Source organism: Podarcis liolepis (assembly GCF_965112155.1).
Source record: "Podarcis liolepis genome assembly, chromosome: 2".
Taxonomy (NCBI): Eukaryota; Metazoa; Chordata; class Lepidosauria; order Squamata; family Lacertidae; genus Podarcis; species Podarcis liolepis.
In genome coordinates this window covers 38,427,886-38,453,567 of record NC_139555.1, presented here as the reverse complement: position 1 = coordinate 38,453,567, position 25,682 = coordinate 38,427,886, and the positions used below count along the sequence as shown (strand labels likewise).

Below are 25,682 nucleotides of genomic sequence, written 5' to 3'. Positions count from 1 at the left end.
AAATGGAAGCAGGGTGCTGTCATTGTATTAAGGAAAAATCATCCCAATGCTTAACATGGGACAAAACTATATTCATAACTTAAATGGCATAATAGTCATAGTTCTAAGAAACTTTGGAAACTGCAGTTCTGCAATAGGAGCTACTCAGCAGTTTCCAAGATTTCTCATGAAACTGAAATTCCGAAGTCTGTTTGGGAAAAGCCATAGCAGTTAAACTGGTATAAAACCAATGTAAGTTTAAAAGTCCATAGCATATAATTATAACCATTAGAGCAGACGTGGCTAACTCTTGGTCTGGGGACCTGATTTGTGCTGTAAACAAATTTTGGCAGGGGTGACTTAAAAAGGGGGAAATTAAAATAGACCCAGCACAGGGATGGATGGAGAAATTTAAATTTCTCCACTCAGCCCAGCATCTGAATGAGATGTAAATCACTCCCTCCCCAGTCATCAGATCAATCCTTTGATGAGCAGGGAGGGGACAATAGGCCCCTCCTCAGCTGATCTACAAGGATCATCTGAGGAGAGGGAGGCTGTGTGTATGCAACAATGTGTGTGCAAGAGTGTAGTAGGATGGCCACAGCTACTTTTAGCCACATATTTGGCTAGCATGCAGTCCCTGCAAGGTTGACCAAGAGTAAATGTGGCTTCAGGCAAAAAATGTTAGCCACTTCTGACCCATTGTTGAGAGACTTTCCCCTTGACTATTGGTTTCCTGTCCTACCTTTCATCAACAGTGGAGAATCTGGTGCTGGAAAGACTGTGAACACGAAACGTGTCATCCAGTACTTTGCAACAATTGCAGCCACGGGTGAGAAGAAAAAGGAGGAGGCCACAGCAGGCAAAATAAAGGTAAGCTTTGTGTCACAAAAGGATGAAATGTGGTTTTGATGCAGTCTCTATATAATTAATCTTACAATAATACATACATTGCAGGGTACCCTTGAAGATCAAATCATCAGTGCCAACCCCTTGCTGGAGGCTTTTGGAAATGCAAAGACTGTGAGGAATGACAACTCCTCACGTTTCGTAAGTCATCTGCAGAACCTGAACATAATAGTTGGCCTTTAAGTGTAGCGCCTTATCATCATACACAGCAAATCTGTAGTAACCTATATGCAGAATCTGCCTCCTAGAATTTGTAATTGCCTATCTTTTCCTTTTTAAAGGGTAAATTCATCAGAATCCATTTTGGTGCCACAGGCAAACTGGCTTCTGCTGACATTGAAACATGTAAGGGCTCCTTCTTTAGATGAACTCTTTGTTTGTTTGTTTGTTTGTTTGTTCATTCGTTAGTTTGTTCATTCTATTTCATTACCTTGCCAGATTTGCTAGAAAAGTCCAGAGTTACTTTCCAGCTGAAAGCTGAAAGAAGCTACCACATCTTTTATCAGATCATGTCCAACAAGAAGCCAGAACTGATTGGTAAGAGGCATTTGTTATAGTGGCTGCTGCTGCTGTTGCTAAAATCTTGTGCTGATGCTGGATTATGCAATGGATGAAAATCTGTGCTTCTCCTTATTCAGAGATGTTGCTGATTACTACCAACCCATACGACTTTCTCTTTGTGAGTCAGGGTGAGATCACTGTTGCCAGCATCAATGATCAAGAAGAGTTGATGGCAACTGATGTAAGTAACTTATAGAATGGAATATATGGAATTTAATGACAGTGGTGCCTTGCAAGACGAAAAGAATCCGTTCCGCGAGTCTCTTCGTCTTGCGGTTTTTTCGTCTTGCGAAGCAAGCCCATTAGCGGATTAGCGCTATTAGCGGCTTAGTGGGCTTAGCGGATCAGCTGATAAGCGGCTTAGCGGACCAGCTGTTAAGCGGCTTAGCGATCAGCTGTTAAGCGGCTTAGCGGATCAGCTGTTAAGCAGCTTAGCGGATCAGCTGATAAGCGGCTTAGCGGCTTGGGAAAAGGGGGGGAGGAAAAAAAAACCTGCAGGAACTCGCAAGACATTTTCGTCTTGCGAAGCAAGCCCATAGAAAATTCGTTTTGCGAAGCACCTCGAAAACAGAAAACCCTTTCGTCTAGCGGGTTTTCCGTCTTGCGAGGCATTCGTCTTGCGGGGCACCACTGTAGACCAGTTTTGGGCTGAATTTATTCAACAGAAATTAGATGTCTTGGGGTGAGGCATTCTAGAAATGCTGGGGTTGATGATGTGTGTCTGCGTAGGGGGGGGGGAGGGAAATCACAGTGCAGCAATAGCCAAAATGCTCTTCCTCCAAATGAAATGGTAATTTGTAGGGCCAGTTTTTGCTCAGCATTTTAACTTTTGATTGATAGGAAGCCATTGACATCCTGGGTTTCACTGCTGAGGAAAAGACAGCCATTTACAAGCTAACTGGAGCTGTAATGCACTATGGGAACATGAAGTTCAAGCAGAAGCAACGTGAGGAGCAGGCTGAGCCAGATGGCACTGAAGGTATTCACAAAGTATCTCTGTTATGGCATTATACTTGGGGCCCTAAATACAATATGGATTGTGTGTGGCTATGAAGCAGCAATTTCCATAGTCTATTAATAAGGTATTGTTCTTTATTATGACTATTTACCTCACTGATTAACAAACATGTTGTTAGGTTGTCAAATCTTTAAATCATAGTATTGTAGAGTTGGAAGGGATCCCAAGGGTCATCTAGTCCAACCCCCTTGCAAAGCAGGAATCTCAACTAAAGCATCCATGACTGATTGACATCCAGCCTCTGCTACAAAGTTCCAAGAAAGGAGAGTCCATCACCTCTCAGAATCTACTCCACTGTAGAGCAGCTCTTACTGTCAGAAAGTTCTTCCTGATGTTTCTCAGAGTCTCCTTTCTTGTAATTTGAATCCATTGTTTTGGGTCCTAGCATCTGGAGCAGGAAAAAACAAGCTTGCTCCATCTTCCGTGCAACAGCCCTTTAAATGTGAAGATGGCTATCATATCTCCCCTCACTCTCCTCTTTACCAGGCTAAACATACTCAGTTCCCTCAGCCACATAAGGCTTGGTTCCCAGACCCTTGATATCATCTTGGTCGCCATCCTCTGCACATGTTGCAGCTTGTTAATATCTTTCTTAAAAGGTGTTGCTCAGAACTGGATACAGTACTCCAGGTGTGGTCTGATCAAAGCAGAATAGAGTGATACTATTACTTCCCTTGGGGTGTATGGAGTCTTTGGGGAGGGGTAGTACTTCTGGTTGGGGACACATGTTGCTCCTTCTGGGGTAGTTTGTCCTCCTTTGGTCCCCAACCTACACTCAGCTCTCACCTGTGGCTCCTAGAAGCTGTCAGCATGCGACAGCGGCCACACCCCGAGAACAGCTTTGACTGGCCAGCTAAACCAGGTGAGGATAGCTGATAGGTCTCAAACCCTTTGAAAGTTAGGGTCTTCCCCTGCATGTGAAGACAGACTCCAGAAGATTGAACGTTCAATACCAATAGTGGGCCCAATGGTCAAGAAGGCGGTTACTGCATGTGCTGTAGAGGGAAGTAAGGGACAAATGGGGCTCATCAACCTGGGAAAGTAGCTCATCTAGGAGAACCATTTGATTGATAATAGTGCAAGTGAAACTGAACAATTTAGAAAAGATTCTGAAACCTATATAATTTTGAGGTTAATGATTGTCATAAGTAGAATCTATGTCAGACAAGCAAAATATATTTTGATAAATTATGGTCTATTTGTGCTGATAATCCTTTCTTCTTATGTTTGTGTTCAGTGGCTGACAAGGCTGCCTACCTCATGAACCTCAATTCAGCAGATCTGCTGAAAGCTTTGTGCTACCCCCGAGTCAAGGTCGGCAATGAATATGTCACCAAAGGCCAAACTGTTCAGCAGGTGAAAATCTATGAAATGCTGGATGCACCACTTGATTAACTACTATTCCTCGGAGGTTTGGTCCTCTGCTTTGTATATTAACTCCAGTTTGTATCATGTTATTCTAGGTGTATAATAATGTTGGAGCTTTGGCTAAAGCTGTCTTTGAGAAGATGTTCTTGTGGATGGTTGTTCGTATTAACCAGCAACTGGATACTAAACAGCCAAGGCAATACTTCATTGGTGTGCTGGACATTGCTGGCTTTGAGATCTTTGATGTAAGTGAATGGAACCTTGTCACAACGAAGGTGGATCCCCACTCCCCAGGTCTTTTAAAATCTCCTGGAATGTTCCTTCTGAAATAACCTGGTCAGCTTGTAGCACAGGATGCCAATTCCCACAACTGTACTGCAATGGACTGACTGGACAAGCTTTGAAGGTGGTAATAACTCATCTAAGTAGCACAGATTCATAATTTCAAAAGATAGCTAGTATACAGGGAAGTCTTGAGAAAGTATTACTAGAGAATGATGAGGTCCAGGATAGCTCCCACATTGCAGAAGGACCTCAGTGAAGCTGACAGTACACTTAAAATGGGTAGGGATGAATACACAGAAGTTCCTCTGACCCCATTAATATTACTTCTATTTATAGCATTTTTCTTCATCTGTTAGGTCCACCTATGTAGTATATTTAATCCAAGTTAATGTCTAATGGGTAGAATTCTTTCAATCAGGTTAAGGGTAGCTTAGGTAGACATGCAGGTGGAAAATAAGCATATGGGTGGAAAATATCATGAAGTACTGTACCTAGAATTGAAAGTGGGTCGCACTGAGTTGTACTCTTTAGAATAAATGTACTCTTTCCCCCACTAGTACAACAGCCTGGAGCAGCTGTGCATCAACTTCACTAATGAGAAACTGCAACAGTTTTTCAACCATCACATGTTTGTGCTGGAGCAAGAGGAGTACAAGAAAGAAGGAATTGAATGGGAGTTCATTGACTTTGGAATGGACCTGGCTGCCTGCATTGAACTCATTGAGAAGGTCTTTTAAAAAAGTTTTTGTTAATCTTGCATACAATGTAATTAAGCAGTCTTTAAAGCTTGAAAGATGTGTCCTTACTTTAAACAACAAAACAGCCATTTTATTTAATTTAAATTCATTCTTATAAAATAGTATTTGCTTGCGACATAAAAATAATGGGAAGAGAGAGGGTCAAATCTGCTTCTTAGTGTCTCATGTAAAAATGCCTTGATATGGCATTTTAGAAACTCTTGCCACACTCAAAATACAATCATTCAACAGGAAGCCTTACAGAACAATTCTTGACTGTCATTGTGCAATGAAATCCCGACCTTAAGTTACATATTTGCAGAAAGAACCTCTTCACAACACAAGGTGGCTGGCCAAAAAAACCTATCCCTATGACACTTGCTTGCAATAATATATGCTAATATTACAAGCCAACAGCACACAAGTTATAAAATCTTGCTTTCTCTCTGCTTCTTATAGCCAATGGGCATTTTCTCCATCCTAGAAGAAGAGTGCATGTTCCCCAAGGCAACAGACACATCTTTTAAGAACAAGCTCTATGAACAGCATCTTGGCAAATGCAAGAACTTTGAAAAGCCCAAACCTGGCAAAGGGAAGGCTGAGGCTCACTTCGCCCTGGTCCATTATGCCGGCACTGTGGACTACAACATCAGTGGATGGCTGGACAAGAACAAGGACCCCCTGAATGAAAGTGTAATTCAGCTCTACCAGAAATCATCTATGAAGACACTGGCTTTGCTATTTGCTGACCGCCCTCCAGAAGGTAATTCCTGCTGCACTTTGCAATTGGCTTATGAACATAACCCTGAATAGGAAGGAACCTAAGTTCAGTAACAGCAACCATTTACTGGGAGTGCAGCAACACCATTTGCATATGGCAAAACCCAGTCAGTCTGGTTGAAGATTCAAGAAGGGCTAAATCGCACAATGATTTTAAACCATCAAATGTTAAACCATCAAATACTTTGCATACACATCATACATTTAAAGCACACATGCAAGAATCCTGGGAACTGTAGTTTAAGGATGCTAGGAATTATAGCTCTGTGAAGGGAAAATTACAGCTCTCATGAATCTTCTTTTTTTTGGGGAAGCAATGTACTTGGAATGTATGGTGTGTGTGCACAATGGCAGCTCCTCTGGCTTTTTCTGAGGACCACTCAACTAACACTTCAGCATATCTCTGTTCCAAATATTATTTCACATTCACCCATCACATGTCTTTGAATAATCCTACAAGAATCATAACCTTCCAACCCTCAGAGTAAATATGGTGACAATATATTATTATGCTTAGGTCTGGAAGTCCCCCCACCCCCGTACTGGGAGCAGCATTTGCAGCCTCGTTGCAGCAGCAGGGTAACACACAGTCACATTCTGGTGTGGTTGTTTTCCTGCACCTCTCATGTCGGGAACAACGAGGCATTGCAAAAGTCAAGAAGCCAACCAGCATTAGTCTGGGCTCCCTGTGAACTGGATTTCCAGGGAAGACCTGGGTGAAGACTTTGCCCATCTCGGTCTGCTCTGGGAATATTTAAGAAGCTGTGGCAGGGTGAGGGTTGACCATTTAGGGGGCTACTTTGAACTTGCTGTGGGGTTTTTTTTTAAAAAAAGTTGCTGTTTTCAGAGCCAGGAAGGCATTTGTGCTACAGTCAGTTGACTGGCCAGGTCTATGGGTTTTGCCCGCCTCATAGCAAACTTTATGGTGGAAGAGGGAGACCCCCTAAACTTTAGTCAGCTGGAACAGTTCATCAACCAGCAGGCAAGCTAATTGATCTTCCTGATAAATGCCAAATGCTTACACCAAACCTGTTGCATCTGTAATCAATAAAGTTGTCACCTAATTTGAATCCAACACACTCTCCCATCCTTGTCCTTGGTCTGTGCACTCCACTGCTGCCTCACTGAACCTACAGCCACAAATGTAGTTTATACAGAAGAATAACACATAAAATCCCTGATGTATATGTTTTAATTATAATATTTTTTATTATTATTCAGAGGGAAAGAAGGCTGCAAAGAAGAAGGGTTCCTCATTCCAGACTGTCTCTGCTCTTTTCAGGGTATAGTAAAATCTTTGCTTAAGATATTTGTAAGGGGAGAAAATTCTGATTTCTTAGGGCTGCCATACGTCCAAGTTTTCCCGGACATGTCCGTGATTTGGGCAGCAGAAGTGGCGTCAGGGTGGATTTTTGCTGAGTCAACAAAATGTCTGGGGAAACCCAGATGTACGGCAAGCAGGGCGATTATTTGAAAGAAATGCTTTAAAAATCCTATAAAAGTCTGTCCTTTTTAAAGAATATTTTGGGAATATAGCAACCCTAGATTTCACAATCACAGAACACCAGCATGCCTCTAAGCACAAGAGAAATGTATTATAGGTGAAGGCTGAAATTCTGTGGTAGACTACATTGCCTGCGTACAAATGACCCCAGTTTTGATCTTTGCTCAGGAAAGACTCTAGTCTAAAATCCTGAGGAACTGCTAACAGTCAGTGTAAACATTACTGTGCTAGACAGACCAATATTCTGACTTAATAGAAGGCACCTTTGTATGCTCTGATAGATCCATCAAGAGTTTAAGAGTCCAAGACTGCTTAGTCCTAGAACAGAAAGCATGCAACTGAGCTTCTTGGAGAATGGGCAAGATAAATGTGATAAATAAATTATACAAAACACTAGGTCACTGCATTCTAGTCTAGCTGAAGTCTCACAATGGTCTATGATCTGGAGATTACCAAGGCAAACGTGAAAGTGCCCAAGTCTTTATCACTAGAATAGTGCAGTTTGTGAATCGGACAAGGATGATTTTTTGAAAAATCCACCTAGGTATCTAGGAGCAACCCCAAATTGTGCTCTCAATTTGTCAGGGGAAGTATGAGTCCAATCAGGTTAACCACACACCAATTTCATAGAGGTTTTTCAGAGTTTTTCTCTATTTTTTCTTACTACCTATGGAAAATTTAAAGGAAGTTTTGCATGTATATGTGTGTGGAATTTGTTAACCAGGCTCTGGCTTCTAATTCCACAGGAGAACTTAAACAAACTGATGAGCAACCTGAAGAGTACTCATCCACACTTTGTGCGTTGCCTAATCCCCAATGAAACTAAAACACCTGGTAAGACACAGAACTCTACTTTGATTTTTAAAAAGAAAGATGCGATGCACCAGTTGTATACATTTTGGTATTCATATCTTCTCTTATTTTCTAAGGTGCCATGGAACATGAACTTGTATTGCACCAACTGAGATGTAATGGTGTGCTGGAGGGCATCAGAATTTGCAGGAAGGGATTCCCCAGCAGGATTATTTATGGTGACTTCAAACAGAGGTCAGACTGCCCCCCAATTATTAACCTATTGGTTGTTTGTAGTTGTTTTGCCCCCCCCTCCCCATCAATAGTTTTGAGTTGCTTTTTGACTGTTTCTAATATTGCATTATAGCAGTTAGCACCACGTTTGGACAAAAGGCTTAAGGGGGGGAAATGCCATCAGTGACAATTAATAGTCCTTGCATGAAGAGATTACAAGAAGACCCCAGTTAAATTTAGCCTCAGTTAAATTTTACTAGTCTCTCTGATTTAGGTAAATGGCCATTAGGAATAATATTTGTTTAAACATTTACAATCAGATGCTAAACCGGATGGACCATTGGTCTGACCGAGTTCCATGAACATGGCATCAAATCATAAGCATCTTTATCTTCCACTTCTTCTAACAGATATAGAGTTTTAAATGCAAGTGCCATCCCCGAGGGACAGTTCATGGATAGCAAGAAGGCTTCTGAGAAACTTCTTGGATCTATTGATGTTGACCACACCCAATATAAATTTGGCCACACAAAGGTAAATTTACTTTTTATTACAAGACTGTAAAATTAGAGTTTGTTGAGACAGTGACCAATACTTTGTAATATTTTCTTTTCCCAGGTCTTCTTCAAAGCTGGCCTTTTGGGTCTTCTGGAGGAGATGAGAGATGACAAATTGGCACAGCTGATTACACGTACACAGGCTATGTGTCGTGGCTACTTAGCAAGGGTGGAGTTCCAAAAAATGATGGAAAGGAGGTAGAGTTTTGCCATCTGTAATAGAACTCATGACCACACTGGCCTATCATGTTAATATGCCCTACACAAGGATTACAAATAATAACATATATAAAATACTCTTTGGGCTACTCTCCAAATTCTGGGGCAGATTCTATGTAAAACTTGTAAGAAGTACAGTCGTACCTTGGTTCTCAAACTGAATCCGTTCTAGGAGTCTGTTTGACTTCTGAAACCATTCAAGAACCAAGACACGGCTTCTGATTGCCTGCAGGAACTTCCTGCAGTCAAGTGGAAGCCATGCTGGACGTTCGGCTTCCGAAAAACATTCAAAAACTAGAATACTCACTTCCAGTTTTCGATTGTTCAGGACCTGAAAAGTGGCAGTTCTCTTAACATTTATTAGGTTTGTATTAAATTTGAGTGTAAGAAGTATAAAAATAAAGTGACAGCTATGCTAAAGAAGCATAATGAAATTTGAACTACTTTATAAAATAGTCCTATTTTTGGAAGCTTTATTTGATAAATTTCTTCATATACCCCATGTGCTCCTGAAAATATCAACCCCTTCTTTATAAAGAAAAAAATATATTCATTTTTCTTACTCTTTCTTTGAGATATAAACCTACACTTACTCCCAAATAAGTGTAGTTAGTAGTGCAGTCTAAGACCTGTTTTGCAACTGGACAAGAATCGGACAGTTCATATTTTTTATTAGGAGAGTCACAAAAGAATTTCATTAAACACTTTGATCACACTGTTGTCGTTTTCATCATCAAGGTTTCATTTTGTTGTCTGGTTGTTACAGAGAATCCATCTTTACTATTCAATACAATGTCCGTTCATTTATGAATGTGAAGACTTGGTCTTGGATGAAGTTGTACTTCAAGATCAAGCCTTTGCTGAAGAGTGCTGAATCAGAGAAGGAGATGGCCAACATGAAGGAAGAGTTTGAGAAAACTAAAGAAAGCCTTGCTAAAGCAGATGCCAAAGTGAAGGAACTGGAAGAAAAAATGGTTTCTCTGATGCAAGAGAAGAATGACTTGCAACTCCAAGTCCAATCTGTAAGCATTGTTGGTAACATACATTTTTCTTCACTCTAGACTAGTTTAGGTAGAGGAATTCAGAAATTGCAGGAGAAATGTGGCTATGTTTAATAAATCTGTATATCTTATATACATACTACATATCCTCTACGTAATAGTTCACCACAGTCAAAGTTAAATTGGACATAAGTATTTTTTTACACATATATAGTATACTGGTGAATATAGTTTATTTTGGTATTTGATATACCAACATATCCAGTGTCTATTAAAGAGTGATTTACTTGAACACTGAAAGAATATGGCCTTGAATAGCTTAACAATTAGTTTTAAAGGTGAGGCCATGTGCACATTCCTTTGTGTAAGTAGATTATGTGCAAGAGATCTGCGTGTGCATGAACTTCTTAAGTAGGATAATAATATTATTGCTATATAACATACATTTTCCCTGTATAGGAAGCTGATGGCTTGGCAGATGCTGAGGAGAGATGTGACCAGCTGATCAAAACCAAAATTCAGCTGGAAGCTAAAATTAAGGAGCTGACTGAACGGGCAGAGGATGAGGAGGAAATGAATGCTGAGCTGACAGCCAAAAAGAGGAAACTGGAAGATGAATGCTCAGAGCTGAAGAAAGACATTGATGATCTGGAGTTAACACTGGCCAAGGTGGAAAAGGAGAAGCATGCCACAGAAAACAAGGTAATGATCACAATGTGCTCAGATCTGCAACAAATAGTCAGAATGTGGTACAGTATTGTCATTCCAGGGTGGAATGATACATTGAATCTGTTTGTTCATTTCTAAAAGGTGAAAAACCTCACTGAAGAGATGGCAGTCTTGGATGAGAACATTGCCAAACTGACCAAGGAAAAGAAAGCCCTCCAAGAGGCCCATCAACAGACCTTGGATGACCTGCAGGCAGAGGAGGACAAAGTCAATACTCTGACCAAAGCAAAGACCAAGCTGGAGCAGCAAGTGGACGATGTAAGCACCAACACATGCGGAAGAATAACTGTGGGGTGAAAGTAGTATTAGAGTGACAAAGTCTTTGTCCTCTCTTTGTCTTTAGCTTGAAGGGTCCCTGGAGCAAGAAAAGAAACTTCGCATGGACCTGGAAAGATCCAAGAGGAAACTTGAAGGTGATCTGAAGCTGGCCCAGGAATCCACAATGGATTTGGAGAATGATAAGCAGCAGCTGGATGAAAAGCTTAAGAAGTAAGTATGGTTTACTGTCTAGAAGACCTTTTGGAAGGGTTTTATGGCACCCAGCCCTCTTAGAATTTGACTCAAAAAACTTTGTGTTTTGTTATGAAAAGGAAAGACTTTGAAATCAGCCAGTTCCAAAGCAAAATTGAAGATGAGCAGGCCTTGGGCTCCCAGCTTCAAAAGAAGATAAAGGAGTTACAGGCAAGTCAAGCACATATTGACTCCATCCTATGAAAATCAGTTCATCAGAGAAGACTCTGTTAATGGCTGCTTCTCTTTCTCTAGGCCCGTATTGAGGAACTGGAGGAGGAGATTGAGGCTGAGCGTGCATCTCGGGCCAAAGCAGAGAAGCAGCGGGCTGATCTCTCCAGAGAACTTGAAGAGATCAGTGAGCGTCTGGAGGAAGCTGGTGGGGCAACCGCAGCTCAGATTGAGATGAACAAGAAACGTGAGGCAGAATTCCAGAAAATGCGCAGGGACCTTGAAGAGGCCACTCTGCAACATGAAGCCACTGCATCTGCTCTCCGCAAGAAGCATGCAGACAGTGCAGCTGAACTTGGGGAACAAATTGATAACCTGCAACGTGTGAAACAGAAGCTGGAGAAGGAGAAGAGTGAGCTGAAGATGGAGATTGATGACCTTGCCAGTAATATGGAGTCAGTTTCCAAAGCAAAGGTATACTGCAGCAGTATATACTTTCCTTTAGCTTTATCAGGTGGAGGCACAACATACAGAATTCACAATCTTACATGTGGAATATAAATGTAATAATAAACGCATGGTTTGGGAATATAAAGAGATTGATACGTGGGTTACAGTAGCACCCATTCAAGTACCTAAAAGCAAAAGCAAAATACTCATATTAAGCAGATGGAACAGTGGATAGTATATTGGATTTTTATGTAAGAGAGCAGCTTCTAAGTTTTTTTTAATAGGTCTACACAAAACACTTTATTTATACCTTAAATCTACAAAATGTGCTTAGAGCAAATGATCCACCTGGCTCATGCAGGGACAACCAGAAGAGTGTCTGGAGTAGCTGTCATTTGGTGCTATGACTATAATAATACTGAATATTTTATTTATAAAAATATTTGCATAAAGTAATTTCTTTAAAAAGATATTCAAAGTAGTTTACAACAATTCAAAGCATGTCACCTAAATAAGCACTATCTCAGTGCTGTTGTGATAAATATTATTTATCCCTGCCCCCACTTTCCTGATACTTCTTCCCAATGTGTATCATACTGTAATGTGACACTGCTATAGTCAGATTATTTTGATAAATTATGTGGGGAAATGGAAGAGGAATTCACTGTAGCACTAAGTGGATTGCTTCTTCAGGGCAAGCATATCTGCTTGCCATCCTTACCACCACCCTGAACCAGTTTGAGGGAGCATGCACAGGTAGAGAGGGGAAAGCCCTGTTGTGCTAGTGGAGGTCATTGTGCAGGCTTCTGCTGGCAGGGCCAGTTAGTTAAATCTGGCCTCAGCTGTTTTATATAGCTATACACTTTATTATTTCACATCTAGGCAAATCTTGAAAAGATAAGCCGCACTTTAGAAGACCAGCTTAGTGAACTTAAAGCAAAGGAGGAACAGAACCAACGCACTATTAATGACCTGACTGCTCAAAGAGCTCGTCTGCAGACAGAAACTGGTAAGAAACTGAAAGTAAATTATTTAATGCTGCAATTCTTAGGTCCAAAGATAGCAAAGTACCAATCTACTATGTCTATACTATCCAATTGAATCTTAACTGCACACAAGTTTAGGGCAATGCTTTTTCCTTTTCTTGCAACACAATTTCATTATGAAATCTGATTCTATGATTGTTTGTTCGGAAGTAAGTTTCTCCAGCTGCAATAGGACTTGATAGCAAACAAGGGAGGTTTATCTAAGTGTGGCTAGTCATAATTTATAACTACTAAGAAAAATATTTTATGAATAGTGAACATGATTAATTTATTTGTTGTTACAAATGAATTAATGCATTTGTTGTTATAACCATCAAGGTCATTTCAATCACCGCTTAAAAAGAAATATGTACATACTATGTGGGACGGGGGTGGCGCCGTGGGTAAAACTGCAGCGCCTAGGACTTGCCGATCACATGGTCGGCGGTTCGAATCCCCGCGGCGGGGTGCGCTCCCGTCGTTCGGTCCCAGCGCCTGCCAACCTAGCAGTTCGAAAGCACCCCCGGGTGCAAGTAGATAAATAGGGACCGCTTACCAGCGGAAAGGTAAATGGCGTTCCGTGTGCTGCGCTGGCTCGCCAGATGCAGCTTGTCACGCTGGCCACGTGACCCGGAAGTGTCTGCGGACAGCACTGGCTCCCGGCCTATAGAGTGAGATGAGCGCACAACCCTAGAGTCTGGCAAGACTGGCCCGTATGGGCAGGGGTACCTTTACCTTTTATACATACAGTAGATACATAGATAATATGTACCGGTATATATTCCATTTAATCTGTTCTCTTTTTAGGTGAATACTCACGCCAAGTTGAAGAAAAAGATTCACTGATTTCTCAGCTCACAAGAGGCAAGCAAGCCTTTACCCAACAGATTGAGGAACTAAAGAGGCAGCTTGAGGAAGAGATAAAGGTGTGTATTTTGTTCAACACTGCAGGCCCTCTATCACAGTTCTAAGCAACACAGGGCCTCTTTCTCCTATTCAGTTATCGACACCCATGTGCATTCTGCAGAAATCCTAATTATTATGATTTCAGAAGCTCTAAGGTTGCTCAGGAAACTTCTCTAGATATCTCCCTATGGTGGTCTCTCTATTCTTTCATTCAAATGGGCAAAAGATTGCATGTGCTTACCTATCTTAGGCTGCTTGCAAACTAGGCATTTATTCTGGTATAGCTATGATTCGTTCACTCACATTTGAAGGAACAACCACATCATGACATCAACATTAAATCGCTCTCTTGTGTTTTCTCCACAATTCTTCCATCTCTTTGGAGAGTCAGAATAGCTGACTTTGGGAGCAAGAGCAGAATACTAGCATAAGTGGGATGTGGACAGGAAGATGTAAAACTGAGGCAGGGATGACATGTTGGAGATGCCCCGTCTTTCTCAATTTTTTGTGTATTTCCTCAGGGCAGCTAAAAATAAACATTAAAAATACAAATGCAATAGAAACTATGCAACATAACAACAGACATGGGTAACACCCTGACATTCATAACTACTAAATTCTTTCCATATTTCAGGCCAAGAATGCACTTGCCCATGGTTTGCAATCTGCCCGTCATGACTGTGACTTGCTCCGGGAGCAGTTTGAAGAGGAGCAGGAAGCCAAGGCTGAGCTGCAACGTGCCATGTCTAAGGCCAATAGTGAAGTTGCTCAGTGGAGAACCAAGTATGAAACAGATGCCATTCAACGCACAGAAGAGTTAGAGGAAGCCAAGTAAGTACAAGAACCAAGAGCAAGGGAGAGAAAGGGAACTCAAAAGTAGAAGAAAGTATGCCATTGTGTAGATGGAATTGGGGGAAATATTTATTTGTATCACTCAGTGAACAGAACAGGTCACTGAGTTATTTGTGCTAGGCTCAGAGCAACAGATATACTGTAATAACGCAATCACATCAGTGTTGACATGGAAGGAGCTGATGACATGGCAAGACAAAGTTTGAATGGAAAATCAAATTTGTTTTTGAGACCATTTTCAGTATGCATGGACCATTCTCAGTAAGCCATTTATTATAATGGATGACTAAGTGTTGTAATCACATTTCTCTAGGAAAAAGCTGGCTCAGCGTCTTCAGGATGCTGAAGAACATGTAGAGGCTGTGAATTCCAAATGTGCTTCCCTTGAGAAGACAAAGCAAAGGCTACAGAATGAAGTGGAGGACTTGATGATTGATGTGGAAAGGTCCAATGCAGCCTGTGCAGCTCTAGATAAGAAGCAGAAGAACTTTGATAAGGTACTTTTGAACATAATTTAAAAGAAAACCCAGCACGTTGCAACAAATTCTCAGGTACACATGAACACATTTCTTATTTCTTGTGTTTCTTCTTTCTGGTGTTTTGCAGATTCTGGCAGACTGGAAACAGAAATATGAGGAAACACAGTCTGAACTGGAAGCTTCCCAGAAAGAGTCTCGCTCTCTCAGCACAGAGCTCTTTAAGATGAAGAATGCTTATGAGGAATCCTTGGATCACTTGGAAACTCTGAAGCGTGAAAACAAGAATCTCCAACGTAAGACCACTTTTTCATAATAAGTGCAAAAAAACTGTGAAGTTCATTTTGCAGAGCTGAAGCAATAGATCATAAGGATGGGATATCTCATACAGTCCTTCTTCCCAAAGCTAGAATAGACACCCATGTGCATGGGAGTTTACAATGAGTGTCTTCACAACATGCAGTTTTATTATGCAGTCTTCACAAGGCTTACGAGGAGCCTTACATCTTAGGTCATTAGGTGTTGTATAAAATTAAAAATAAAATAGGTCTGACCCACAGGGCTGCAATTTAAAATTATGCCAGTATGGCATAACAATTAGAGTGCTGGACTATGACCTGGAAGACCAGGGTTTGAATCCCCACTAAACCATGAAGCTCACTGCGTGATCTTGGGCCAGTCATAATCTCTTAACCTAATCTACCTCAAATGGTTGTTGTGAGAATGAAATGGGGAGGAAAAGAACCATGTACGCAACATTGAGCTCCTTGGAAGAGACTGGTGGTATATGAAAAAATGTAATAAATAAATTAATATAAATGAATGAATAAATGAATAAAATAATGCTAGTACTATAATTGTTCACTCCAAATAGTGGAGCTGAGATGAATAACTGAAATCCTCCTTCCCAAACCTTCCTAAATGTTTATTATTAGCTGCATAAACACTATTAATCTCCTTTCTCCTTTCTTTGTGTGAAACTAACAGAGGAGATATCTGACCTCACGGAACAGATTGCTGAGGGAGGAAAGGCTATCCATGAATTAGAGAAAGTGAAGAAGCAGATTGAGCAAGAGAAATCTGAACTGCAGGCTTCTCTAGAGGAAGCTGAGGTAAACAATACAATTATGCATAATGAAAAGACACAAATTATTGATCTGTAATACTGTGAAATATGGGATGCGGGTGGCGCTGTGGGTAAAAGCCTCAGCGCCTAGGGCTTGCCGATCGAAAGGTCGGTGGTTCGAATCCCCACGGCGGGGTGCACTCCCGTTGTTCGGTCCCAGCGCCTGCCAACCTAGCAGTTCGAAAGCACCTCCTGGTGCAAGTAGATAAATAGGGACCGCTTACTAGCGGGAAGGTAAACGGCGTTTCCGTGTGCGGCTCTGGCTTGCCAGAGCAGCGATGTCACGTTGGCCACGTGACCCGGATATGTCTCCGGACAGCGCTGGCCTCCGGCCTCTTGAGTGAGATGGGCACACAACCCTAGAGTCTGTCAAGACTGGCCCGTACGGGCAGGGGTACCTTTACCTTAATACTGTGAAATAATTGAAGAGGCAACCAGAAGGATGATGATAAGGTAAGAACATTGCTGGATCAGACTGAAGGTCCATTTAGTCCAACAATCTGCTTTTTACTTGAAGGTCCACAAGCAGGGCATGAAGGCAATAGTCCAATCCTGTTGTTGTTCAGTGTCACAAATGGGACCTGCAACAAAACGCTGCAATGTGGAGTTCTCTTGTTTAGTATTTCAATCCATCGGTCAGCAATGCCTTCTTCCATTCCATTCCATTCCCTGCCCTTCAACCATCAACATTCTGTGGTCACTGAGCAAGCTCTGCTCTCTTGTAGGCTGCTTCTGAGTCCCACCCTTTTTTGTACTTCTGCAAACATTGCTGTTCCCTCAGATCTTCTGATACTTCCCTCTTATGTGTGGGTGGTACTGTTTTGGCTGAGTAACTGTTAGCACTCATGCATGGCCATTGGAAATAGAAGCATTACTGTATGCTTACTGCTATTTTTTACCCCATCCTCTTTTGATGAAGTGGAACATTTACACCCTCATCCCGTACAGATGCTCTGTCCCAAACCAGATGCTCCCCAGTTCTTGTCAGCTTTCCCCCAAAGGTCAGCTTAAAAGCCACTCTGTGACCTTTAGAATTTTAAGTACCAGCTGTCTAGTTCTATTTTGGTACAAGTGAAGACCATCCTTTAATTTAACTTATGCCAAGATGTCCCCAGGTCAAGTCTGAATACCTAGCTGAACATGCAAAAGGTAGCATTTCTGAGATGGCTTCCTTTGAGTATGGAAATGTGGTGAATACACTGCTAAATAGTATGTTCAATATAACGTTGAGCGTACTTCAATAAGGAAACAGCTGTCAAATTAAGTCCATTATTAACAGCTGTTATAAATGGTTTTCTTAAGGCCTCACTGGAACACGAAGAAGGCAAAATCCTCCGCATCCAACTTGAGCTCAACCAGGTGAAGGCTGATATTGACAGGAGAATTGCAGAGAAGGATGAGGAAATTGATCAGCTGAAGAGGAATCACCTGAGAGTTGTGGAGTCCATGCAGAGCACACTGGACGCTGAGATCAGGAGCAGGAATGATGCCCTGAGAATAAAGAAGAAGATGGAGGGAGATCTGAATGAAATGGAAATCCAGCTGAGCCATGCCAACCGCCAAGCTGCTGAGGCATTAAAGAACCTCAGGAACACCCAAGGAATGCTCAAGGTTCATATATATTTCTGTAATCAGGATATAGTTGTGATTATTATTGTGCAAAGAACGGTCTCACAATAATATCTCAATATCATTTTTTAGGACACCCAGATACATTTGGATGAAGCTATGAGGAGCCAGGAAGATCTGAAGGAGCAAGTGGCCATGGTTGAGCGCAGAGCTAATCTGATGCAGGCCGAGATTGAGGAGCTCCGTGCAGCCCTGGAACAGACAGAGAGGGGCAGGAAAATTGCAGAACAGGAACTTCTGGATGCCAGTGAGCGTGTGCAACTTCTTCACACCCAGGTGAGCTTCTAATATGTAATGGGCACGCACAAGGACATGAGGATGATCCAGTGGGGATAAATCAGGTGTAGGCTCTGCTCCAAAAATAAAGAGATTGTTGCTAATGTGTAAATAGGCAATTAACCTACTCATCGCCACACAGCCTATTTTTCTCATCATATTAAGAATCACTACTGTCAAGGGACATGAAGTGGATGTTGGTACTCAATTAAGACCTTGAAGGGAGCTCATTTTATTTATTTAGCGTGTTTTTAGCAAACCCTTTAGCCAATAAATGTTCCAGAACAGTTTACGTAAGATCAATAACAAGCAAAATAGTCCTTGTTCATAGAAAGGTGATTTACAAGGCATGACTCGAGAAGAAAAAGGCGTAAGGAGGGAAGAGGAAAACAGGCACCAGTTATTAAAGTAGCATAGTTGTTATAATGACCAGAAAGAATGGAAACAGTTTAGTAGGAGGAGCCAAATGAAGCTGGTCTCCTCATGGAATTGATGTAGTGGCCTGATAGAATGATAGTTGCTTGGCAGCAACCTGATGAAATAACCAAGTAACAGTTGAGGGTAGGGATGAATGAAACTATCTGCTTTGATTTCTCTCTGTTTCTCATTTTTCCAATCTTCAGTTCACCAAGTTTCCTCATCAGTTTGTATTTTTTTAAAAGTAACACAAAATTCATTTTTTAAAATTATTACTATTGTTGTTGTTGTTGTTAGCAACAATAGCAGCAGCATTTTAGTGTGCCTTTCTCTTAATATGCACATTTTTGTATGCAAACAATTTTCCCTAATATAATACATTTGGTATGTCATTCTCACTGATAAATGCATCTTTATCCACACATCCTCAATATGTTTTTCTGCACACATTTTTTGCATCACAAACTTCAAAGAAGGGCACATTTTGAAATATAGATGTATTTAAGTTTTACACATGGTTTCAGGATGTGTGAATTAAAATGTAAACCAAACCAAATTCCTCTCCCATTCCCTAGTTGAGGGAGGGAGGAGCCCAACAGAGCTGGTTTCTGCATCATAGGTATGCTGGGGAAATGTTTGTGGCTCATTTCTGAGCACCTGCAATTGTACTCAGCATCATTCTTTTGTACAAAATGCAAGCAATATGAATGACATATTTAGGCTTGGTCCTTTACGAAAACTATGATCTCCCATTCTGTATAGAATACCAGCTTGATCAACACCAAGAAGAAGCTGGAAACAGACATCTCACAAATCCAGAGTGAAGTGGAGGAGACTATTCAGGAAGCACGCAATGCAGAAGAGAAAGCCAAGAAAGCCATCACTGATGTGAGTTGGGCAGATTTTCTTTTGAAACTATAATCCTGCTTGCAGTTGGCGTGGCTGGTTTCCTAAACTGGGGAAAATTTCTCTATTAATAGGCAGCCATGATGGCTGAGGAACTCAAGAAGGAACAAGACACCAGTGCCCACTTGGAGAGGATGAAGAAGAACCTGGACCAGACAGTGAAGGACTTGCAGCATCGTCTTGATGAGGCAGAACAGCTGGCAATGAAGGGTGGCAAGAAGCAGCTCCAGAAACTGGAGCACAGGGTATGTATTTCTTGTAAACAAGTTCACTCAGTTCTACTTCTTGAACAAACTGGCCAGCTGGACAGCTAATGGCTAATTCCATTTTCCCCAGGTACGTGAGCTGGAAGCTGAAGTTGAGAATGAGCAGAAGCGCAGTGCCGATGCTATCAAGGGTGTGCGCAAATATGAGAGACGTGTAAAGGAACTAACCTACCAGGTGAGGACAGATAATTTTTTTCTGCATCTTTTGGAGGAACTGGTAAAAGCATTTTATAATCAGATGTACTCATGTTGTTTTCTTTTCTTTTGTTAAAAAAATATCCTGCTCTGTCCAGTCTGAGGAAGACCGAAAGAATGTTCTTAGACTCCAGGACCTGGTTGACAAGTTGCAGATGAAAGTGAAAGCATACAAGAGACAATCTGAAGAAGCTGTAAGTATTATTCTGAACTTGCTGTAGCTTGAGCTAGAATTATGAAGGTAAATTTGATATAGCAAAGGTTTCATTTCTATCAATAAGTACAAAATGAATTAGTCTCCATGTGGCAGAATTAGCTGCATGAAACAGGGGAGTTTCACATAAGTGAAACTTATGTGAGAAAAATTATCAGTGGATTGTGCCCTCAGTAACATGAACCCAAATTTTCATAATGGGAAGATTGCAGAAACCTTGCTCATATTGTTTTTAAGAGGAGAAGATCCTTTAGCAGTCTGAGTAATTAAAGCAATATGAAATAGCAATAGTCACTTTTGCATACCACTTTACTGTACACATTGCAGTTCACAATAAATACTGTGCATTTCTCTAGTTGATTAAAGACATTATCATCTCATATAATAGTATTAAAGTGGTAATATACTGACCAATAATATCATGGGCAGGTCTGAATGTACAAAGAACAGTCAAGCTAAACTAACCAAGGTTTGGCATTATGTCCCAATGCTGCTACTGAGATTTATGCTTTCTCCTATACTCAAAATCATTTATACTATTTAAGTGTTAAAAATCCAGTACCTTGATTCATATATTTTTATCCATTTTCAGGAGGAACAATCCAATGTGAACCTGTCTAAATTCCGCAAGATTCAGCATGAGCTGGAAGAGGCTGAGGAGCGGGCTGACATTGCTGAGTCCCAGGTTAACAAGCTCCGGGTGAAGACCCGAGAGGTGCACAAGAAAGTTGTTGTAAGCGAAGAATAAGCTCAACAAAAAGCTGCAGTGACTGAAGAGAAGCGCAAAATGTGAAGCTCTTTGTCACTTTTGTAATTATCATTGTTCAGTTTCTAGAAAATAAAGATTGTAGATTCCTTTGCAAGATGACAAAAAAGATTTTATGCGTTGCCTTTCTATACAGTACTATTCTTTTCATAGCATTTCATGTACATCATAGTTTCTGGCTAACCAAAGCTTTCTTAATTTCAGTAGTATAATCACTGAACTGGAGGAGAAGTCAATATAGATCTTATTGTTACCATTCTTTTGAGTCAGACAATTTTGAATGGCCAAGTCCCTTTTTTACTCCAACTGGATTATTCTGGGCTTGGTGGTTTAAGTCTGTAATCCTAAATTCATTTCCTTGGGAGTAAATTCCATTGATTTCAGTGGGACTTATTTCTAGCTAGACATGGTTAGGATGGTGGTCCAAAATCCAAGCAGGGATGCTTAAGTGGTTTGTGGATCAAGCACTTGGTTTCCCTTTGCTTCAGTCACATTTAAGACAAATTAAATGGATTACTACTCACAAATTTAAACATTTGAACAGGTATTCCTAAAGGAAAACAACTTTAAATGCCTGACTGAGCTGTGTACAGTCAGCTCTACTCCACAGATTATTATTATTATTATTCACCCACCTTTCACCCTAAGGCCCCAAGTCAGGTTACAATAATTTAAAATACAATATTAAAAACAGTGACCACAAACAGTCACACAAACTGTACCAGCCAGTGAAATTATTCAACAGTGATTAGTAAGTCTTTCCTCGTCAGATAATGCATGCATGTTTTGGAATTTCACAAGAGATCAAGAAAAGGTACAGCATTCTTAGATTAAGCTGCAATATAAATATTTTCTGGTGGAACCCCCATTAAAACTTGTAATATATTGGTTCTTCACCAAAGAAAGTCAGTCAGGGTGAGAAAAGAACTTCAACTTTATTTTTAAAAAACACCTTTCAAAACACCAGCAAAGTGAATATAGAAGATAAATATCAAAGCATCTTGAAAGTAAGCAGGGATAATAAAATATGACATTTATCATTTAGTATGATGCTTTCATCTATCATGGGTTGAGCCCATACCTTCCAGTGATTCTCAGATGAAAACAGGGATGTTCTAATCTGCATCAGGAAGCTTCTCCTGCATTTTGATCTCACTGCACATAAAGACGTCATATACACATACACACCTGTCACCTTGAGCAAACTGCAACCTCTCCGCCAAACCCACCTCACTAGACTGTTTAGAAAAAATGTGCGAGGGAAGTGATCGTGTATAAGACCTTCAACAGATAAATGGAATGAAATAATTTTTTGTGGTAAGCAGCCTTGAGTCCCTGTCAGGGAAAAAGGTAGGATGTGTGCTATGCTTACAAAATGAATTTGATCTGTGTGCTGCAGCAGCAGCAGCAGCAGCAGCAGCAGCAGCAGCAGAGTCTTAGGCTATGTACACATTAGTGGCTGAAAGCAGTGCTTTGTTTCTTAAAAAATGTTTAGGGGTACTCTCATTTTGACTCAAGAAAATCACCATTTTATAGTTCAAATTGGGAAAAATAATTACAGTAAATGGACAACAGTACAAAGCTTCACAAAATGATTAGGGGTATGCGTACCCCTGCATCCCCCCAGAAAAAAGCACAGGCTGAAAGTGTAGCAAAGTAATCACCCACCCACCCCACCTTTAAGTTACATTTACACATGCCATACACATCAGAGACAAGGCAGGGATGTCTTTACCAGATGCATTTTCCCTATTTGGTTTCCCCATGCCTGCAGTGCGCTTCATCTGCACACGCACAATGGATGTCCCAAATGTACATACCTCAACTTTACTGTGGCTTATGTTTTCAAATCAGACAGAAGCTGGTTTGAGGGAAAATGCATCAGACAGCATTATTTCTCAAGGGACTATATGATCCATAGCTGTCAACGTTTCCCTTTTTTTAAGGGAAATTCCTTTATTCCGAATAGGATTCCTCGCAAGAAAAGGGAAAAGTTGACAGCTATGATATGATCATTGCTTCAAACACCAATGAGGGAAGCGCACTGAAGCATCAAACCCCAAAGCAGGGAGTGCACGTTTCAGCAAAGTACCATCTCTGTCTCAGTATCCCCTGCCTGCTGCCTATTATACTATACTATAATACTGGTCTATTATACAAGGTGGTTGCGTATATCTAAGATTGGGGTCCTCAATTTTTCTGGGCTCAGAGGCACAAATGGGAATCTAAGACACTGTTGTGGGCTCAGAATCCTCACCTACCAAAAAAATAAAATAAATCCCAAGCAAAACACCTATCCAGGAAAAAAAGAAAAAAAGAAAAACAAACGAAACATAAAAGAAAGCAAGGCAATCCTATCTCAACCAAAAAAAAAAAAAATCAAAACCACAAAGAACTCTTCCTTCCTTTATTGAATTTATACACCACTCTTCCTTCCAAAGGAGCCCATTTTTAAAGGAAGGGCAGCACTTAGGGGGCACCAAGGGGAGTGTTTGAGAGAGCTGTGATGCCTACAAGTGCCATATTGGAAATGCCATGTCTGAGATAATCTATATGAATTTCTCTGTGCTCTTCAGAAAGCAGTAAATCCTTGTGAGTGGGAAACAAGACAATAGCACAACAAAAATTTCCATTTGCTTCTGGGTGCTAATTTAAAGTAACAAGAAGGATAGATCATTTTTCTGAAGGTCAAATCTAAAGCTTATGGGAAGGATGAATAATAGAATTGTAGAGTTGGAAGGGATCCCAAGGGCCATCTGGTCTAACCCCCAAATACATTTTGGATGAAATACACTTAAAAGTGCCACCTGGCTCCTGCCGTTTTTCTGCAATTCGCTGTGCCTCATTGTGGGGCAATGAATCTTCTGTTTAACAGAGTATATACAGATGAGCTATGATTATATATTTTACTTATTTATTTTATTTTTAGAACATTTCTATCCCACTTTATTACCCTCACAGGCTCTCAAACTAGTTTACAAAAGATTATCACAATAAAAATGACAATGAAGTCTGGTACAGGAACAGAAATGATATGGTGTCCTCATGATGCCAGGGTGAATCAGCTGGCACTCATCCTTGGTCTACTTTGGTGTTACTCTTCCTTGGTATTGCCCTACTAGGCAGTAAAGCCCACTGATGCTCTCTGAGACAAGGGAGTGGGGTTGCGCAGCTAGAACTCAGTCAGCCCATGATGGGCGCAAGTTCTCCTTTGCAGTGATTCTACTCCTACTTGGACGACTTGGAATTGATGCTAGAAGATTTCTTCTTGACCACTTGGAAATTATGTTTTAGTGTTTCATCTGTTCCTCCACGTTGCTTAACATCTGAATGAAAATGGGTCAAAATCATCTGGAGATTTGGACAAAGGTGCCATTAATATGCAAATGACACTCAGCTCCATCTCTCTTTTTCATCAAATCCTGGAGAGGCAGGATGTGTTCTGAGTGCTCAGATGCAGTAATGGACTAGATCAAAGACTATAAACTAAGACTCAATCTAAGCATGATGAAGGTATTGCTAGTGGATGATTCATGTTCCTATTTGAGTGGTATTCAGCATGTTCTGGAGGCATTTCCCTGCACTGATCCAACATTGTCACTCAAGGCCCGAGTGGTCTCAGTGACTCAGAGTGCCTTTTATCAGTTGCATCTGACAAATGAGCTGTGACCCAACTTGGGGATAACCTAGTTACAGTTATCCATGCTCTAGCAACTTCCTGATTAGATTACTGTAATGCATCATATTGGGCTTCCTTCGAAAGTGGCCTGGAAACTTCTAAAATCAGAATGCAAGGTTGTTAACTGAACATTTTGAGCATATTACACCAGTTCTTTATCAACGCTACTGGCTTTCCACAAACAATCCCTCCCTTCCTTCAGACATATTTTGCAATTTGTTTTTTTTTATATTGCAATTTTATGTTGTGAACCATCCTGAGATCTATGGGTATAGGGCAGCATACAAATTTAATTAATTAATTATTCATTATAATTGATAAATAAATAAATAAATAAAGGGCCTATTTGACCTTTTAATCTCTAAAGAGCTTGCGGTCAAGCTATGTGAAGGATAATTTACTCCTAACCAATGATTTTTTCCTAGAAAAAAAGGTGCCGGTACTCGCCATAAAGCTGTTACAAGTGCCACACTTTTCAACAACAACAAAGATGCCGGTACTGTGTACCCTTGAGTACCCCTGGAAAAATCACTGCTCCTAACTGAACTTTGAGGTCATTCATTCTTTGGAGTGCCACTGCCAAGTGAGATCTGGCATGTGGCTATAAGGAAAAAAGGGTTCTCTGTGTTAGCACCCAGAGAGGCAACACCTGGTGCCAGGCAGAGACTTCTTATTCTCTCTGACTTTTAAATGGTTTTTGAAATTTTGGCTTTATAAGTTTTTAAGGCCTGTTTGTATTTAACTGTATTGCTTAATCTATGCTACACTGTGCCTTAATACTGTAATTGTTTGTTATGTTTTAACAATGTTTAGGTGTGCCACTCACTTGTAAAGGTAGCATAAAAATACTGTTCATACATAAAAGAATAACATTGAGCACTATAGTTTGTATGCTCAAACAATCAGAATATCCCTTTGGGTGTATTCAATTAAATAATTGTACAAAATGATTTCACCCTTCTCCTCCCTTGTGTGCCCCCCAGCCCCATCTTTGCTTCAGAGGGTTTGGGAACTCCCAGAACAGACTTAGCAGTGTGCGGGGAGAAGAGGTGGGGATGTTCTATTATGCAAGGAAAAATCTTTGTGCTGATGGAATGTTCCCCTTTGTGCTACTTTGAATATAACACTTTTGTTATGATGAATAA

General features: G+C 40.7%; 1 protein-coding gene and 1 long non-coding RNA gene across 4 annotated transcripts in view; one reads left to right on the top strand and one right to left on the bottom strand.

Annotated features, from left to right (window-relative positions):
* LOC310699503 (myosin-1B) overlaps positions 1-25,682 on the top strand; it is a 91,792-nt gene that overhangs the window by 36,880 nt on the left and 29,230 nt on the right. For 2 of the 3 annotated variants that reach the window (XM_083487426.1, XM_083487427.1), the window contains exons 7-40: positions 738-852; positions 937-1,029; positions 1,170-1,233; positions 1,327-1,425; positions 1,527-1,630; positions 2,290-2,428; positions 3,705-3,823; positions 3,931-4,080; positions 4,678-4,848; positions 5,317-5,620; positions 6,859-6,920; positions 7,888-7,975; positions 8,071-8,188; positions 8,578-8,701; positions 8,786-8,922; positions 9,710-9,965; positions 10,404-10,646; positions 10,755-10,931; positions 11,017-11,162; positions 11,264-11,354; positions 11,439-11,828; positions 12,687-12,813; positions 13,637-13,755; positions 14,370-14,566; positions 14,901-15,084; positions 15,194-15,359; positions 16,051-16,175; positions 17,492-17,800; positions 17,891-18,094; positions 19,274-19,399; positions 19,492-19,662; positions 19,754-19,858; positions 19,977-20,072; positions 20,685-21,902. In XM_083487426.1, coding sequence (XP_083343552.1) covers positions 738-852; positions 937-1,029; positions 1,170-1,233; positions 1,327-1,425; positions 1,527-1,630; positions 2,290-2,428; positions 3,705-3,823; positions 3,931-4,080; positions 4,678-4,848; positions 5,317-5,620; positions 6,859-6,920; positions 7,888-7,975; positions 8,071-8,188; positions 8,578-8,701; positions 8,786-8,922; positions 9,710-9,965; positions 10,404-10,646; positions 10,755-10,931; positions 11,017-11,162; positions 11,264-11,354; positions 11,439-11,828; positions 12,687-12,813; positions 13,637-13,755; positions 14,370-14,566; positions 14,901-15,084; positions 15,194-15,359; positions 16,051-16,175; positions 17,492-17,800; positions 17,891-18,094; positions 19,274-19,399; positions 19,492-19,662; positions 19,754-19,858; positions 19,977-20,072; positions 20,685-20,840 — 5,275 coding nt within the window. In that variant the 3' untranslated portion in view covers positions 20,841-21,902. Of the gene's footprint in view, positions 1-737; positions 853-936; positions 1,030-1,169; positions 1,234-1,326; positions 1,426-1,526; positions 1,631-2,289; positions 2,429-3,704; positions 3,824-3,930; positions 4,081-4,677; positions 4,849-5,316; positions 5,621-6,858; positions 6,921-7,887; positions 7,976-8,070; positions 8,189-8,577; positions 8,702-8,785; positions 8,923-9,709; positions 9,966-10,403; positions 10,647-10,754; positions 10,932-11,016; positions 11,163-11,263; positions 11,355-11,438; positions 11,829-12,686; positions 12,814-13,636; positions 13,756-14,369; positions 14,567-14,900; positions 15,085-15,193; positions 15,360-16,050; positions 16,176-17,491; positions 17,801-17,890; positions 18,095-19,273; positions 19,400-19,491; positions 19,663-19,753; positions 19,859-19,976; positions 20,266-20,377 lie in introns of those variants that run through there. The other variant, XR_014522119.1, reaches the window with a different exon arrangement.
* The window catches only part of LOC310699598, a 187,531-nt gene that overhangs the window by 134,004 nt on the left and 27,845 nt on the right, over positions 1-25,682 (bottom strand). The window lies entirely within an intron of this gene.